The 20,035-nt window shown below is 34.1% G+C and overlaps 2 protein-coding genes across 2 annotated transcripts in view; one reads left to right on the plus strand and one right to left on the minus strand.

Moving 5' to 3' along the window:
- LOC125655520 (uncharacterized) overlaps positions 1-3,764 on the minus strand; it is a 5,686-nt gene extending 1,922 nt beyond the window's left edge. Inside the window, exons 1-2 of the mRNA XM_048885860.2 lie at positions 3,436-3,764; positions 669-812 (exon numbers count right to left, since the gene is read on the minus strand). Of these exons, the coding sequence (XP_048741817.1) occupies positions 669-812; positions 3,436-3,619 (328 nt within the window). The 5' untranslated portion in view covers positions 3,620-3,764. The remainder of the gene's footprint in view (positions 1-668; positions 813-3,435) is intronic.
- A 10,447-nt stretch (positions 3,765-14,211) lies between these two features.
- Positions 14,212-15,334, plus strand: LOC125656639 (uncharacterized). Its single transcript, XM_048887242.2, has 3 exons — positions 14,212-14,469; positions 14,674-14,824; positions 15,039-15,334. The coding sequence occupies exons 1-3, from the start codon at positions 14,212-14,214 to the stop codon at positions 15,167-15,169; spliced, it is 540 nt and encodes a 179-aa protein (XP_048743199.2). The 3' UTR covers positions 15,170-15,334.
- The last annotated feature ends 4,701 nt before the right edge of the window (positions 15,335-20,035 follow it).

A 20,035-nucleotide genomic window follows, 5' to 3' on the forward strand; every position in this document is an offset into this window, starting at 1 on the left:
ATATGATTTGCAAAACGTTGTCCAGGGCGATAACTCACATGCTGGTATCTCCTCTACTGTATGTCTATCATACAATGATTGCCTTAATATCCATAATATGCCAGATCAGATCTTCAATTCTTTCAGCATTATATTCGATGGTCCCATCTGAGTGCTGCTTAATTTTCTGCAGTTATCTTGTTAACATATGAGGTTGATCATTCTTGTAGAATGTCGCTTTCATTTGTAGGCATGTTTGGTTAAAATTGCTTTGAACGGGAGATAAAGGATTTCAAAGCTTTTTTTCATTTTATAAAAATATTCTATCAAACTTGTCCAATTTTTCAAATTCTGACCAACTATGTTATTTAGCAATATGATTAAACTGTATGAAATATGGTCTTCACTCGTTCTTGTCATCAAAGTTGAGATTTGTAGGGACTGGGCTATGTTTATTTGTCAGTGATTGATTTTAGTTCGTATTTGTATAGATGTTATTTAGAGCACGTTTCTATATGTTTGAAGAGATTTGTCTTTGTTCTAATTGACTAATATAAATTCTTTCTACCATTTTGCTAGATATTTTTATCTACCTTCCAATTCACTATCTTGCTTAGATCCCCTTTTTATGGTACTCTTTCTCTCTTTTGTCGTGGAAATACTTTCTATAAATTAAGGATGAAACGTACCACCTATGGACAGGAAACCAAAGACGCACTGTGTGTAGTTGCAGCCAGTGTATTTACAGCACATTTCCGAACATGCGAGGACAAGGGCAACAAGAATCACAAGTTGTCCAATGCTCATCAGACACTGTGTTGCGATCAGGGAATCTGTAAACACGGAAAAGGAATGTAAATAAAAACAAAACAAAATTGGAGTAATTAAGTCATCCTAGAATCTGCTTATTTTGGGTAGTGCACAGTCAATTACGATTATTTTTTAATGAGAGGTAGTAAAAAAGAAATTGGCTGGTTCGATGGTCAACACTAAAACGCTTGACCAGATGGCGAAGTTTATTGGTATTCTCAGAGTCTCTGGTATGCTAAATTCACTCGGGAAATCTTGCTTTGATCTGCTTTTGATGGTCAATCGTGGTCATGATTTTTTTATATAGGGTAGTACATTATTGGAAAGTTGGATATTCCATATACATCCACAATCATGGAGATGAAAAATAATAAACAAGAAGCCCACAAGCCTTACCGGACACCTGTGTTGCCCCAAAGCCTCTGGAATTTATAATAATTTTCCTATTCTGCATATCTAAGCTAACGGCAGTATAAAAGAGAGATGTGTTCTTGATTCACAAATGCCCCCAAAATTACTCATATGTGATTTCAAACGTTATACACAATGGATCTGTGTAAAGTGCATAATATACAATTTTGGTACATCAACTTTTGCTTTCATAAATATGCTTTTAGTTTTCATCCTCTATTAGCAAAATCAAAAACGAAGTATTTCATAATCACTGTAAGTTTGACCTTATCCTGAAACCAAAACCCTTATCCCTGCCAATTTTGGTAAAAGACTACTTTCTCCTTCTAAATATCTTTTTAGTTTCAATTTAGTGTCAATAGCATTAAAGAACATATTATCTAAATGTTTTACACATAAAGACTATATGTTAAGTTTGGCCCCGTCCTGGGATCAGAACCTCTAGCCCCGGGGATCATGAAATTTACAATGTTGGTAGAGGTCTTCCTGCTTTATATGGCTCTACATTTAGTTTTGTTTACAGATGTGGGGTTACACAGTTAAGTTTCTTATAAGCAGTTTCATCATCTGATTATTCAGTTGATACACAAAACAATTAAGTTAAAAATGTTGTTCGTTTTTGCCCAATCCTCAAGGTCACCTGAGTATCAGTTACAAGAAAACGAAAAGGTGAAAATATAAAGAATAATCATCAATTTCATAATTCCACTAAAAATACAAAATTAAGAGTAGGGCAAACACGGACCCCTGGACACACCAGAGGTGGGATCAGATACCTAGAATGAGTAAACATCCCCTATAGACCGGTCATACCCGCCGTGAGCCCTAAATCATGATCAGGTAAATGAATAATCCGTAGTTAAAGTCAGTGTGTAAAGAATGACGTAACAATTGACATGAAACAAGTCAGACAACATTTGACTCAATGACAGGTTGTATTGGTAAATTCGATCATTATAACAACCATAGAATTTGCGAAATGCTCATTTTAAACGAGACTTTTGAAACCCCTGTAACATCAACTTGTTTGCGTTCATTATCGTACTCGGAGAATAAATGAATAGGAAATTAGTTTGACTATTTTTTTTAATCCGATTGAGTTAAATTGCATCACTTGCAAAAATGTATAACATTTAGCTAGATAAATCACATGCTTTTTATTCATTCGATAATACTTGTGTCTAATTATTACGGCATAACTCTAACACAAAACCAACACTAAATACTAATAATAGTAAGTACAAATATTTTTTCATTAATGTATGAAGATTTCACTTCATGCAGATAAAATTGTTAATATCATGAGATTGAAATAGAACAGATTAGAATAATTATTCTCTATGCTCATTACAAGTACTTAGATATTTTTATATGGAACGTTGTAAATGTCCAAATTAAGAGTGGTGCATCACAACACATAGTGCGTTCCATATAACAAAGGGTCCGTTCAGTATGTAAAATGGTCACCGCTCCTTGTTATAGGATGAAAAGTACATCATACATGGCGTGTTTTATATAATAAAGGTTGGGTTCAGTATGTTAAATGGTCAACGTCCCTTGTTACAGGGTGAGAGGCTAGTGACACACTATAAATGATTCCTCAAGTAAACTACATGGTGCCCAGAAAATTTCATCTTGTGACAAAACTCATTATATGGTAGCAATGATGACTTAACTGGTGTCGTGTCATATACAGTAAGTATGGGCAGTTACTACATTTACATTCTGTTGTGAATGATTTTATTAAGTCTTTGGACTTTTCTTTGTTTATTACTATTGTCTTCATCATTACATATTTAGTGACGAGTTTTGTTCAGTGCTTACAGATGAATCACCTTTATCATTGTATATAACCTAAACAAACACATGCTTTAGTGGGACCATCTGTTGATGTTATGGTTCTACAAAATTTACTCGTGGCCGCCATAGATACAACGATCATATAAGGGTTCCCTCCGATCACCCATTGATGCAATGTTCATATTAGGGTTACTATTGGTCAACCATTGATGTAATAGTTATAAAAGGGTACGCTTGATGCCCAGAAAATTACAATAATTTTATTATATAAAACAGATCATGTATGGTATTCTTCCCACTTTATAACGAGGACTGGTGACCATTTAACATACTGAACCGACCCTTCATCATATGAAACACACATGTATCATTATATATATATATATATATATACGATACCTAAAAACAGGTACGATGTTCTATAAGAATACATACCTTTGATTGCGTAGCCGTGTGCATTGTCAAATACCGAATCACATTTCTGGCCAGTGCAATTTACCCACAGGCCCATATTCCCCAACTCTGACTCCATCCAATTTGGTGTCGAGATACTTACGATGGTGACCAAATTGGCAAGCACCAGCATTGCCAAACCGAGTCTCGCATTAAAGGTGTTCATGGCAGAACTACAGAAACTAAAGACTTGTTCTGAAAACCTCGAACTAGTCTTATTATTTTTATCGATATGTCAGAATATGTAACAATTATCAACTGCTTCAAATAAAAAATATATAATATTATGCAAAGTTGAGTATTTATCTTGTGACAATCTTTGTTATCATACTTCAGGATTTCAGTGGTAAACGGGAAGCTTAGTCAGGAAAGTTTGCATATTCACAAATTATAAAAATCTTCCTCGTTTTTATTTTTGTTTTGTTTTTTCCGAAGGAAGGAGATAACACATTTGTTACTCTGTAACCTTACAACTTAGGATGCCTATTTAGAAGATATACATGGAAGATTAAGAAAACCGGAAAATATCCTCAACATTTTCTAAAACATAACGATATGATTTATAATGATCCCACTTCTGGTGTGTCCAGGTGTCCGTGTTTGCCCAACTATCTATTTTGTGTAGCTTATAGGAGTTATGAGATTGATCACTGTTCGTTATCTTCACCTTTCATCATGTTGTACATAGGTTTAACATTTTTATCTATATTAACCAAAAGGTAATGATTGTCAATTATGTTTAACATGTTTCACAAAACTAGAAGCATTCACAAATATTGTTTCTTCATTATAACAAATATCTGGAGTAATGAGCATTTAAGCGTTTGATCGATAGTTTATGAACAAACTATTATTTTTGGTTTTCCAGAAGAAGAAAAAAACCACCAATAAATTGAATCATATTATCATGAGGTAAAAATGTATACATGTATATTCAAAATATAAATTGCAAAATCATTCCATTGATATATATTTTTGTAGTAATAATTTAGAAGGAAAGAAAATGTAATAATATTTCAAAGAAATATATAGTGATAGTGGGTTTATTTCAATAAACGAGTTATTTGCAATTTAAAAACATATTCAATATCCATGTTCACATTTAATACATGTACTAATACAAAATGCATGTTGAAATGAAGATGTGGCATTATCATGAGTTGTCAAATTTTATAAATTATGGGCACATCTTGGTGACAACAGACAGTAATAACCCCATTATCCACATCCTGGACCAGAATGGACAGTTCCTCTGCTCTATAGATAACTGTGATCAGAAGGGCCCTATTGGGTTATGTGTGGACAAAAGTGGCAACTTGTTTGTTGCTGAGTTTTATAGTGGAAATGTGATGAAAATGAAATATCAACAATAAATACTTTTATTTATAACCAAGTTAAACACCTCAGAGTATCGAGGTAAATGGTTAAAACTTGTTTCAACTACTAGGTCTGAAGATGTTTGGAAAATGAAACAGAGATTGAAAAATCTCAGTAAAATTCTGACAATGGTCTCCAGACTTTTGTGTATTTACTCGAATAAATCAGAGTTATAACGCAGCTCCATGCAGTTACAAACTATTTATTTCGGAAGTATATAAGCTAACATACAAAACCAAATCGTGCGGAATCCTGAACATTACGCATACTTTGGTGGTAGAAGAATGATCAGACTTACATGTAACTTCCTGTCCCATCTCTAGAAATTATCTGGGTGACACGAGTTAATTCTGTAATGGATATCCAACATTTATGTAAGGAGGAATGCTACACCAGAGAAATTTGATATGGATGAAAAGTGGAGGATATGTGCAACAGTATTTTGAAATTGAAAACTTTTAAATTTACTTTACTTAGTCAATCGCAAAAGGTCACCTCAAGGTAGCGACGGATAGCAACCGCGTGATCAGTAAATATTGTGTACTTTCACGTGAATTTATTTTCCGGAATTCCTTACTCCGTCATAGAATAGTCGAAAAACAAAACGGGGTTCCGAAAATGTTTTGTTGCTGCGACTGACTCGTCTAGAGGAAATCAGCACATACCACATAAGTATACGTCAATGTCTGTAACAATGGTAGATCAAATGTTTCATCTGTGTGAAACTTTTTGCCAAACGAAATGTTAAACCAACCACCAATCCATGTACATAGATGCGCTACGTAAAAAAAAAAAGTTGAGTGCTGCATGCTGCGAAATTAAATACTGTTTATACAGTCATTGAGAGGCTAAACAAAGTTTCTTGCAAGAGGAATTTGGTGGATGCATTCAACTTGGACAACGAAAGCATACTTTCGTTTGATAAGTGAAAGAAATGCCATAAATTTGTATTCAAAAGTTCAACTCACATTTCCTCTGCTATTTCACAACGCGATTTATAATAGCATCTATAAGTTTAAACACACGACATACAGTAGATTTTGTATGTATATATGTATTCCATGTGTGCTTAAAATATAACTCCCAAATGTGCATGCAATTGTAAACGGATGTCGTGTATATGTATACCACATTTGTAAACACGGCATGGGCTCTCGCAACTCTTTTATGAAGAAAATATCGTTATGAAAATAACCTTTACGAAAAAAAACATATCTTGAACTACATGTATAAAAGTGATGAAAAACAAATATATATATATATATATATATATATATATATGTATATATCTACTATCTAGGGGTATGGGGAACCGGATAGAAAGTGGAAGGAGGGGGGGGGGGCATGTGTTGAATTATAATTCTTTATACTATAGTATACATATACTATTACTTTGAAAGAACAAGAGCAACGAATACCCCAATATGGCCCTGTAATTTTGAGTAAAATAAAGTTTCTTCTTCCAAAATTTCATCATGGCATGAAATAGCTTAGACCTTCTTCTTTATAAATCCACAGTGGGTTTTTTCCGCGAAAATCCATGCGTATAGAAATTATAACATGCAGAATGCATAACAGTTGTGTTAGTTTTGCAAATATTGACAATTCTCAACAATATGCACCAAAAATTAAAATAACCCCCGGGCCTCGATCCAGAAAATATCAATCAATTGTAAACTATTATATTACATACCGCTTAGAAGTAAAGAGATTTTTTGGATCGAGGCTTGGGGGATATGTGAATTATTACTTTTTATATATGTTCTACAAATAACCGGAATTTTACATTCCATGCACGAAATCTGAGCATTTCTTAAGCTATAGGTTTAACACAAAACGTAAAATTTAAAGAAATATATATTGGGATAGTCCCTTTGTGTCTTTTTCAAGATTAGTCATTATCCACAATTAATAATTAAAATAAATCCGGATCCGTGCCGTCGTTGGGATCGGGTTACGTACGTATATGTACACGTAAATTCAACGATATATCAAAATCTCAGATAGATTACGTATATTGGATTGAAGATACCTGAATATATGTAACCATATTAGAACTGAAGTGAAAAAGCTGCACAGGGTAAGTAGTATTAATTATCTAATCAAAGTACACATAAGAAAGTTTTCTGATCCACTCCAGATACGATCGAGATCCACCTATTGTCTGCGCCAGCACATGCAGCAAACCAAAATATTTTCTTTCTAGACCTACGCTATTAGATATTGCAAATTATCTAATGAACAATTAATTTAAGATAATATCTGATACCACATAACCTAATTGATATCTGTGCATTAGGCATAAGTTTTCTTAACTTCGATGGTCATGTTTTTAAACGCTTTGGGGGTCCCCACCACTCGACCGATACCTACACAATGTTATAGCCTATAACCCTACTTGTAGGCCTAGGTCAAAGCGATATAAAAGTAAATAACTTGTGTTGTTCAGTGATTAAAGTGTTTATGAATCTTAAGTTGTCCTACAAATATGTGGATACATAATGTAAATTAGGCGTCTGACATAATTCAATGTTGTTTACATGTCAACCGGTGATGTAGGTCATCAGGTACCCATATATTTCGAAACACAGCTGTTCCGGTCCATTGTGTTATTCAACCAACAGAGCTCCATTTATGGAGATTTACAAATCATAATTAGTCAACTAGATGAATACGGAAAATAGTAGCAAAATATAGGCCTTGTAAATAAAATGTAAAGTTATAAAGCACAATTTTTTTTTTTAAATTAGAATTACCCTCAAGAGTCAAGAGTAATTTCCGCGCTGCTAATTTTCACTATACGTGTATCATTACAATTTTTACATTTTAAGAACTTCACTAAAGTTTGATAATTAATGTTATAATTACGAAATTTTCAGAATATTTGTAGACTTCACTCGAGATTCATGACAAATGTTACTTTTAGTGTTATTTTATATATTTTTTGTGGGTCGATTTATGAATTACGAGGTAGATCTTTATTATATACAACACATCATGTATGATATACTTTTCACTCTATAACACGGAGTGGTGACCATTCGACATACTGAACCCAACCTTTATTATATACAACACATCGTGTATGATATACTGTTCACTCTATAACACGGAGTGGTGACCATTAAACATACTGAACTGACCCTTCATCATATGAAACACACATGTATCATTATATACGATGTTTTAAACAGGTACGGCGTTCCATAAAAGTAGATATCTTTAATTACGTAGCCGTGTGCAGTGTCAAATCCCCAATAACATTTCTGGTCAATGTAATTTACCCACAAGTCCATCTTCTCCAACCCTGACTTAAAAACATCGCACATTCTATCATAATTATATTGTTTCTAAAATCGTATTATCATTCGGATACTTTGATGTACATTCAGTTCATTCAGACCTAGAATACCTATTTCATTCTTGAATTTATAACCCAATCATCAATGTTCTCTATCATATTTTAGGAACATGCTCTTTTTATACAAGTGCGACGCTTTTGGATTTTTAACAATACTTGAAAAATTTATGCTTCCTATCCATTTCAAGTGGGAATTTACCTAATCCATGAACTGTATTATAACATGTACTGCTCTTTACACCAAGCGCTCATTTACAAAATTAATGTGTACCTTTTCAACTTCTTGACCATCATGAAAACGCTATATTTCTGCACCAGAACATAACACAGTTGGGTCTCAACATTGAAAGGACTACGCACGGTAACTCTGAATTCCCGCGTACATTTTCAACTCTTATAAATTACAATGTATTGCAATTTTGCTAATGTAATTTTTTAAATGCAAAGTAGAGTTCGTTAGTAATTAGTTAATAACTCTAATACCGGTGTTAATTAATGTCTTGCTCTTAATTACAACTCCTTTAGATTAGGGGGTAAAAATCTGTTCCTTGAAATCAGGCTTTAAACTTTAAAACGTCATATATATATATATATATATATTTATATAACTCTAATCTAAACATAACACAGTTGGGTCTCAACATTGAAAGGACTACGCACGGTAACTCTGAATTCCCGCGTACATTTTCAACTCTTATAAATTACAATGTATTGCAATTTTGCTAATGTAATTTTTTAAATGCAAAGTAGAGTTCGTTAGTAATTAGTTAATAACTCTAATACCAGTGTTAATTAATGTCTTGCTCTTAATTACAACTCCTTTAGATTAGGGGGTAAAAATCTGTTCCTTGAAATCAGGCTTTAAACTTTAAAACGTCATATATATATATATATATATATATATATATATATATATAACACTCTAATCTAAACACGACTGAAGAAGATCGATAACACTGTCGATATATTTCTACAAAGTGTTTAGAGTTTTCTTTATATTTTACTACGAAAAAAGAGACTTTCAATATATATATATATATATATATATATATATATATATATATATATATTGAGGATAAGTGAATGCGTCCGGAATATGTGTGCTATTTCGGTAAAAAAAAAAAAAACCACTTCTCTGGAGTGTACATGTACATTTTACATCGCTGGTTTACTTAGTTTTCATTGCTTTTACTGCCAATACTTCCGCAATGTGACTCAAGGACATGGAAGGTGGAGATAAAATAAGATCAATGTCATAACTCCTATAAGCACTACAGAATAGATAGTTGGGCAAACACGGACCCCTGGACACACCAGAGGTGGGATCATGTGCCTAGGAGGAGTAAGCATCCCCTGTCGACCGATCACACCCGCCGTGAACTCTATCTTCGCCATTCATTCTAATCTCCAACCGATCTTTAAATGTGCCATTTTGTACACCTATCCAGTAGAAAAAATTAATATGACGTTGAAATTCAGTAAAATAAATTATAATACAATTGAAACCCTCACAATCTCTCTACATATTAATTAATACATGTAGGTATAACTTCTGTATAAATAATTGATGAAAATCGTGAAAAACTTAACGATATGTAAATATTGTTCTCTGGATTTCGTCTGCGCATGCGCGGGATTTTTCCTGTCTTAAAGATAATTAGAGACTTAAAAGACGCTCCTCGATATTTTAATCTAACACAGTGTACCATGTTGGTTAATGAACATAACTAGTGGCAGAGACGAGAGAATGAGGGATAAAAATGAGTTATCGTTCGTAGTGTAGCGGCGCTACGTGTCACGGTCAAAGTGACAACTTCCGCGTTATCGTAAACACTCGTGAAACAATAATGTTATGCTGTTTTCAGCTGAAATTTCAGTCAAATAAGATCACAAAACAGTGTCAAGGAACGGAATTGACTCAAATGAAATCCTAGATTTTAAAACATACCGTAAACCCACCAACACGTTCTAATATTACAATATAGGCATATGGATCGCAGGAGTGTTCACATTCCTTCTGTTTTAATGAGATCTTTGATAATGAAACCATTATTCGTTAAAAAACACAAGTCACGCAAGGTCATAGCTTGTCCTTGATAACAAGTGAAGTACAACCGTATATGGAAGAGGTATGGGCCCGCCATAAGCCCCAAAGCTATTTCGCAAATTAAACAATTTGCTAAGTTGCTGTAATGAGAGAATGTTTTCGTTATGTGTTCCATATACTTGAATAATATTACGATATACCGGTATCCAGCTTACATATCGCGATATATCATCGTCAGTGGAAATACATGCATTGCAATATACCGGTGTACCGGTAATATCGCTCAACTCTAGTAATGATACTCTTTCTAGTTACGGAAATCATCATCACCATTTCTTCACGGTGGTAGGAGCGGACTGATAATACATTATCCCCAAAATATCAGACACCGGAGTAGGGATCTTCGATGATTCCGAATCTGATGGTTATTCAAGTGCAATGCTTTATGAATTAAAAGTGGGAGGGCTGCATATCCGTTACTTAGAGAGAGTATCATCACCGTTTTCTTTACAGTGGTGAGGTGGACCACTAATGCATCATCCTCAAAATGATAAGACAGTGGAAGACATGTGATTGTGTGTGAATCTCAATATAGAAATGACGTAATATTTCAAATCAGAGTTAAACATCTGGCCTGGAGGTTATAAAACGTTTTACTGTACACATACTCAAACTCATTTGAGGAAATGTTTGATTTAAAGCGAAATCAGTATAGTAATATGTATAATATTCTAGAACGTCGGAGTGTAAAAGTGCAGAATTCAATATAATAACCATAGGTTAGAAGACGTTAGATTTAGCAGAGAAATACACAGAGAAAGAGAGAGGGAGAGAGAGAGAGAGAGAGAGAGAGAGAGAGAGAGAGAGAGAGAGAGAGAGAGAGATACAGAGAGAGAGAGAAATGCAGAGAGAGAGAGAGAGAGAGAGAGAGAGAGCTTTCCTTCGGAGAATGATTAAAACACACCTTACAGCTTGACCTGCTTATAAAAGGTTGACATATGTAATGACTTTCAGCTTGCTGCAATATCCATACATAAAACACTACCTGGACTACCCCTTTAACAATTACAGGAATCTTTAGTGTATGGTTTTATTGTTAGCTGGGGTTTTCCCCGCAATGCTGTTGAAGCACACGTTTTTCAATATACGAACTAATTATCTTGTCATGATGCTGTATTCATTTCAATTGATAACAAATGGCAAAGATCCCCATCTTTCATTTGCACGATTAATTGTCTTGAAATGGGAAGTGAATGTGTTATTAACAGAGATGAATCAAAATTGAAAGTTCTAAATTACTCAGAGAGGTCTGCTGACTAAAGCATCAGAGAGTCGTTACAGAAAGGGACTGTCCCAGCATTACCGTGATTAATGCAGTGTAAGGAGTGACTGTGAGAGGTATTTGCTTTAGATACTTAAAGATATCCTAGCAGATGATATGTATTTTCAATGTCTATCATTTAGTCAAAATGAGAGTAGTATATTATAATAATTCCAGATACATGAATAAGAAATGAAGAGCCCAATGGTGGTCATCTTGATAGACACTGTAGTTTGTGTCAGCGCGGCTTATGAGGCATTTGACTGTAATTATTATTTTTTAAAGAATTTTTCATATCTAAGATGTATGATTCAGTTAGTAATATTTCCAATGTTTTTGCCTTCTATATCTTTACCAATGATAGCTATTTCTTCATGAATGTGAATAATGAACGTATGAATCTTGAACAATATACATAAGTAGTACGATTATTCTAACGGCTGATAATATTCCGACAAAAATGAAAATAGAATTTAAATATCAAAACTAATTTTCATTTTTGAAAATACATGAGTGCATGAACGACAACGCTTCACGCCAGTCATGAAGTGTTAGTTGTATAACGTGAGTCATGAAATGCTAGTTAATTAACGTGAATCATGAAGTACTAGTTAATTAACGTGATTCATGAAGTGCTAGTTAATTAACGTGATTCATGAAGTACTAGTTGTGTAACGTGAATCATGAAGTACTAGTTGTATAACGTGAATCATGAGGTACTAGTTGTGTAACTTGATTCATGAAGTGCTAGTTGTATAACGTGATTCATGAAGACCTAGTTGTGTAACGTGAATCATGAGGTACTAGTTGTGAAACGTGATTCATGAAGTGCTAGTTGTACAACGTGATTCATGAAGTACTAGTTGTGTAACGTGAATCATGAGGTACTAGTTGTGTAACGTGATTCATGAAGTGCTAGTTGTACAACGTGATCCATGAAGTACTAGTTGTGTAACGTGAATCATTAAGTACTAGTTGTGTAACGTGAATCATGAGGTACTAGTTGTGTAACGTGATTCATGAAGTGCTAGTTGTATAACGTGATTCATGAAGTGCTAGTTGTACAACGTGATTCATGAAGTGCTAGTTGTATAACGTGAATCATGAGGTACTAGTTGTGTAACGTGATTCATGAAGTGCTAGTTGTATAACGTGATTCATGAAGTACTAGTTGTGTAACGTGAATCATGAGGTACTAGTTGTGTAACGTGATTCATGAAGTGCTAGTTGTGTAACGTGATTCATGAAGTGCTAGTTGTACAACGTGATTCATGAAGTATTAGTTGTGTAACGTGAATCATGAGGTACTAGTTGTGTAACGTGATTCATGAAGTGCTAGTTGTATAACGTGATTCATGAAGTGCTAGTTGTACAACGTGATTCATGAAGTACTAGTTGTGTAACGTGAATCATGAAGTACTAGTTGTGTAACGTGATTCATGAAGTGCTAGTTGTATAACCTGATTCATGAAGTACTAGTTGTATAACGTGATTCATGAAGTACTAGTTGTACAACGTGATTCATGAAGTACTAGTTGTGTAACGTGAATCATGAAGTACTAGTTGTATAACGTGAATCATGAGGTACTAGTTGTGTAACGTGATTCATGAAGTGCTAGTTGTATAACGTGAATCATGAGGTACTAGTTGTGTAACGTGAATCATGAGGTACTAGTTGTGTAACGTGAATCATGAGGTACTAGTTGTGTAATGTGATTCATGAAGTGCTAGTTGTGTAACGTGATTCATGAAATACTAGTTGTGTAACGTGATTCATGAAGTGCTAGTTGTATAACGTGATTCATGAAGTACTAGTTGTGTAACGGGAATCATGAGGTACTAGTTGTATAACGTGATTCATGAAGTACTAGTTGTGTAACGTGAATCATGAAGTACTAGTTGTGTAACGTGATTCATGAAGTACTAGTTGTGTAACGTGAATCATGAGGTACTAGTTGTATAACGTGATTCATGAAGTACTAGTTGTGTAACGTGAATCATGAAGTACTAGTTGTATAACGTGAATAATGAGGTACTAGTTGTATAACGTGAATCATGAAGTGCTAGTTGTACAACGTGATTCATGAGGTACTAGTTGTATAACGTGAATCATGAGGTAATAGTTGTATAACGTGAATCATGAAGTGCTAGTTGTATAACGTGATTCATGAGGTACTAGTTGTATAACGTGAATCATGAGGTACTAGTTGTATAACGTGATTCATGAAGTACTAGTTGTGTAACGTGATTCATGAGGTACTAGTTGTGTAACGTGATTCATGAGGTACTAGTTGTATAACGTGAATCATGAAGTATGCTGGTGTAAAGCGTCGCAGTTCAAGCCCTCACGTATTTTGAAAACTGAAATTCATTTCTTAAATCTTTTTAGGTGTAATCTAAATATATAAAGTGTATTCTTAATGGTACAAAATTTTTATCATTCATTAAGCGAGGGAAGTTATCAAAACCAGGTAACAAATTTCAAATGAATGTATTATTGAAAATGTGGATACAACAACATTGATTATCATGAAAAATGATTACTAGTATCCACCCAAATCGGCTCTATGTAAAATATCAGTCATAAGAAGAAACGTATTATAACGATTCATACAATAAATGACGTGTTCAAGACCAATATAAAATACGAAAATGTCGGCAATGCTTGTAGATTCTTTTGAATCCCGCTCCTGCCAGGATCCGCCCCATCTTATCAATCCCTACAACTCTGAAGTCATTCTACTGTCCTACCAAGGAGGTCGCATCAGCTGTGATCACATGGCATTTTCCGCCATCACAGATCCCGATCTCGTGAAATTTCAATTGATGATAAATCCAATGTACCATGAAGATCCAGACTGTGCTTTTTCATTGATATACAAATCAATTCTCCAATCGAAAGCGTTGACTGTAAGATAATTTTCCATTAAATAGAGGGTAGACATTTGATAAAAAAAAAAGATTGTAGATGAATTTTGGTTCCTTTCACAGCGGTACATATATATATATATATATATATATATATATATATATATATATATATATATATATATACATATGTATATAGGTGCATAATAATTTCCTTTAAAGTATTTATTATAATTTGCTTTGCAGACGTTTAACTGCTCCTGGTTTGCAGTCGAAAAATATTTCTTTAAGATGACAAGAAACTCAACATTTTATGTCCAACTGAATTTACACACCTCAGTCACCCATAGAGCTCGGTTTAAGCTGAAGATCATACCCATGGGCGCTGAATTTAACAGTAAGTAGATATTTTGTAGCACATTCTATGTAAATTAAAACTAGTACCCATGAATTAAACAACAAGTAGGCATTTTGTAACAATATATGTAATTAAAACTGGTCCAGTGGACGCTGAACGCATCAGTAAATGGACACTATTCTAAGCGGTTGCATGTTATGCTTAGATAATAGACGCTATGTACTAGACTGAGTTATAACTCTTTTCCTTTCAGCCGAAGAAGTGATCGGGGTTATAGCAGGTGGAACAATTGGAGGACTGCTTCTAATTTGTTTAATTGGGTTCGGATGTTGTATTTTCCGGAAAAGGCAGAAACAAGAGAAGAAATCAGAAAATGTGAATTAGGGCACCACGCCCACAAATATGTCACTTACTGTGCATATCAGATTCCATATTAATCGAGAACATCGATATGTGTGAATGTCTTATCTTGGAAATTTTATATCATCTTTCAGTAACTAACACTGTCCGTAATGTATAACTCAATTTGACAATACTGATTAAAGAAGGCTTCAGTAATGGGTTTTCTGTTTTTCTTACCTGTGAAGACTAAATAAGACAGACATTTTGTGGATACCTTAATCAACTGTATACGTTGTGTAATTACTGCTGTGAAGGAGAAACCTCAAACGCATTGTGCTATAACATATGCCAGAAGTGGTGCAAATCAAATGTGGATTCTAAACAAATTTAAATCACTTTTAGTAAATTTGACATAGATGTTAATGGCAAACTGACATTCAAATTCCCACACTAATGTAGCAATATTCCATTATCAACTGATTTGATACACAAGAGCTTCTTCTATGTATGATCAATTTTGAATTGCGACGGGCTACTGACAATTAAGTTGATATTACAGAAGTTTTAACAGTCTCGTTTAAAGTCAGTATTTCACAAATATCATGGTCGTTATAACGATCTAATTTAACTATACAACCTTATATATTATAGTGTAGGTCCAATGCTATGTGACTTGTTTCAGACCAATTGTTAGAACGTTCTTTACACACTGTTTTTGACTACGGATTAGTCCGTATACCTGATCAATGTATAGGGTGTGATCGGTCACATCGGATTCTTAGTCCTCCTCCCACCTCTGGTATGTTCAGGGTCCGTGTTTGTCCTACTCTTAATTTTGTATTCTTCAGAGTAATTAAGAGATTAATCACTGTTCATTATCTTCACCTTTTCATTATTATAACCAGTTTCTCCTTTCATATAAGCAGTTTTACCGTTCATTATAATGCATTGCGCTGCATTTCATACCTGTGTTAGTGCATGTGGTATTTGATAGTACATGTATGTGTTTTTGTTTACAAACCTATGGATGTGTAACCGGAGGGAAGAAAATGCAACGTATCAGACTACGATTCAAACCCTATCCTCCTGAATTTGTTAATCAAGTGCTCTACCGACTGAATCATATGGCCACTGGTGATCGAATCCGGTTAGATCCGTTTGTATTTTCTCCACTCCTGATGCATTTGGAAAAGTGACCAGGATTAAATATAACAATAAGGGAGAAAATGCAATGGACTAGACTGGGTTTGAAACCGGGTCCCTTAAATCTTTAGCCATGTGCTCTACCAACTGAGCTATCTGGCCCCGTCTGAACCGTCTGAACGTCATTTCTCCCTTCATAAGTTCATAACTTCAAGACATCAAACCAGAATCTTCATACCCTGGTGGGCATTTTCAACTGCCCATTCCATGGACTGTTATACGGCTCTGGTTGTATCAGGAAGGGGGAAAATGCAACGAACCAGATTGACATTCGAACCCCGTCTAGTCCATTGCATCCTCTTCCTTCCTTTTATACAATATTCTTCAGTTTTATGTAATTCAATGACTGAAATCTATTTTCAAAGAGAAATATCAACTCAGCCACTGAAATTGACTGAATGGGACAGTATTGTGCAAACACACAAAAGATTTATGTTCAACTTATACATACTGACTGTTGTGACATTTCAATGAGATTATTATGTATTTCTTGTATCTAATTTTTTTCTACAATCTACATGTACATTGTATACTTCAATTTCAGGATTTTACTTGAACTATAACAAAAATGCATTTAGTCTAAACTTGACTTCTGATACCACTGGCTACATAATCATCATAAAGAACAAAAGTTGACATTATTACCCTATAAATATGTGGATATATTGCACTTTCATTTTCGTAATCGATTACTGCGTTTCATTAATTCTACAGAAAACATAGTTGGAAATACAAAAACCCGATCTTCGCGAAAAAAAAAAAACGTTACACGTAATATCGAGACAATTTAGAAACATATCATAAGACACCGCTGTGAAATTCCTGTAAGCATCCTGCTAATTATTACACACGAGAATCTGCAACAGCGAATTACACATCTCTACCTTATACACATAAACATAATAAAATGAAATGTAATCCCCGTAATGATCTTACGCATTACATAAATGAATATCATGCTGGTAGCCGTATCAAATAAAGGTCGCTGATTTCCCGCTCCTTCACAAGTCCACTGCATGATGGAAGGATGTAGACTGTCGCTCTGTCTTTTCTTTGTAACCATTCTGGTCCTATGCTCTGCGCGACAAAACATAACATGTAAGTATTCTTAAACTTGTATATACATCGTGTATATCATGTTAGTATTCTTGTTTAAATGCATATTGCATTCTTACTGATTTGGGAATTACCTACACGGAAAAGTGATTAGAAATTACGCTGAATTTATAGAAGAACAGGGAATAAGTTTTGTAGATGCCTCTCATGCAACGTCAACCACGTATAAATCTAATTTAAGCCAAAATTCAAATCTGGTGTTTTTCTGAGAAATTATCAAACGATTAATTTCTAGTCATATTTATCATCATTGTTAAGAATTTAATTGAATGTATAACTTCATATGAAAATCATTGTTATACACATTCATAAATCCATGGTGCACTGCCAAACACCATTGTATATGGGGAAATAAGTTGAAGTAATGTTGCGAATATTGTGTTCGTAATAAAACAGTTTTACCCAGTGGTATTGGTGTCTTATTACGTTTAACCACATTACAGAAGAATTAACACGAGTAAGCTAATTGCAGAGTGAAAGTGAAAGTCCGATTAATACAGAAGTACAATAAAATATACCGATTTTAGTCACTATGACGTTTGGTAATTGCATTGCTATGAAAGGTAAAGATAACGAACATTGATCAATCTCATAACTTCTATAAGCAAAACAAAACAGAGAGTTGGGCAAACACGGACCCCTGGACACACCGGAGGTGGGATCAAGTGCCTTGGAGGAGTATGCATCCCCTGTCGACCGGTCACACCCACCGTGAGCCCTTTATCCTAACCAGAATAGAACCAGTTATGAGATTGATCACTGTTCGTTATCTTCACCTTACAAAACAACTGTTGTTTTTCAATTCTTTGCACAAAAGTATAAAAAAAAAATCTTTCGAAGTGGTTTTGAATATGAAATTCATTTCATCGCGATTTTTAAATCCCTGAATCAATTCATACCTTTATATTTTAAGAATTCGTCATTAGTTCTAATTTTCAGACATTTTTGCATGTATTGAATACATTACTTTAAACCATTTTATCTAAAAGTAAGTGAGGGTTTCTGTAAATAGAATATATGTTTTCAATTATGTGGAAACAATTTTCTATCAAATTCTTTGAACACCTAGAAAGAGCAAATTCCTATTAAATACGTCTTGTTTCTTATATTTGCATATTTTGGATTGTTACTTTCCTTTTCCTTTCTCTGCTTGTACAGTCTGATGCATAAATTTATACCACATTCTTACATAATACAACCCCTTTGTATATACTGTCGGTAGATTTAAGTCTTCGGTATATTCAATGCTGATACTGACTGTCTCAATCCCTACAATATACGTCATCGTATTTGTACATTGATTTTCTATTGTACCATATAGAGTCTCATTGTTTACATTACTCGTCCTTTAATCTACACTAGTTTGCTTTTTTCTAGGTTAACAAATCTAAACTTTCTTTGTGTGGTATAGAGAGCCTAGTAAGGGCACCGCAATCATTCACTTATCATGCATGTAATTGAAAACCAAGATTTTATAACATCTAAACGCTCTGTAGGTTGAGGTAACACTTTGCGAGATTTGTTCTTCATAGTTTTGGTGTTCATTCTTTGGTTGCAGGAAATTGTACGTTTTTGTGATATTCGCTGTTTATTTTTTTTTATTATTATTTTTTTTTTTATTTATTTATTTTTTACCTCTTGCGTTTTTTCTTTTTATGCAATCTTTGAAGCTTCATATGAAATGAAATAGCATCGTAATATTCCAACGTCATTTCTCGGAAGCGGTTATATAAACTCTGCATAATTATACCAATTTACAAATACCTCTAATATGAATTTTACCACGGCTATTGCAAAAATTAAAGGAATGCAGCATTCATTATTCTGTAATATGCATTCATACGTAATAATTAATTACACGTATGAGAAAACTGACATTAAATTCAATCTATTGGATCTCACCACCATTATACAATGGTGTTGAGAGATAAAACAAAGAACTGTTACCTATACATGACCATATATTGCATGCGTGTAACAGAACATCAAAGTGGAAAAAAACGTGTTATTATTAATGTGAAGTATGGGCATTCTAGATAGGGAAGCACATTCTGTTTATTTTCTTAAGGAAGGTACATAGTTTTCTCAAACAAAATCCAGTATTTATTGATAGACATGATTTATCTAAAAGTAAAGATATTTTTGATTTTGATTTGTTTAGGTGTAAGTCGAACTAAAGTCCAAGGTAGCGTGCTTTGAGATACACTGATTGACTTTACCTAATCAAGATTATTATCATATCTACATTTTGTAATTCTAAATTAAGTAAATAAGATCTGTTATACAGATTTACTCCCTGATGATGGCTGTTCCATCTTTCCCCCTGTGTATGTGGATGATCAGTTGAACTATCATTTTGGATACTTTGGTATGGAGCTTGACCCGCTGTGTGAGGATATTGAGTTTCATGGAAAGGACGCCAAGGAGACGTACCCCAATGAGTTTACCATGTGCTTCTCAACTGTCATGTTCAGAGATCCATACTGCGCAATTCATTTAGAAATCATGGAGGAAACCGCCGAGTCGAACCCTATATATGTAAGCATACCTACTAATTTTTCCAAGCACCAGCACCTTTTCCTTATATAA

This window comes from Ostrea edulis, chromosome 7 (genome assembly GCF_947568905.1).
Source record: "Ostrea edulis chromosome 7, xbOstEdul1.1, whole genome shotgun sequence".
Taxonomy (NCBI): domain Eukaryota; kingdom Metazoa; phylum Mollusca; class Bivalvia; order Ostreida; family Ostreidae; genus Ostrea; species Ostrea edulis.

What these genes read in the sequence shown, in the direction of transcription:
- LOC125656639 (XM_048887242.2), top strand. Translation starts at nt 14,212, where the DNA reads ATGTCGGCAATGCTTGTAGATTCTTTTGAATCCCGCTCCTGCCAGGAT. An exon ending in TCCAATCGAAAGCGTTGACT is followed by an intron (nt 14,470 to 14,673) that starts GTAAGATAATTT and finishes TTTGCTTTGCAG; the next exon opens with ACGTTTAACTGCTCCTGGTT. An exon ending in CATGGGCGCTGAATTTAACA is followed by an intron (nt 14,825 to 15,038) that starts GTAAGTAGATAT and finishes TTTTCCTTTCAG; the next exon opens with CCGAAGAAGTGATCGGGGTT.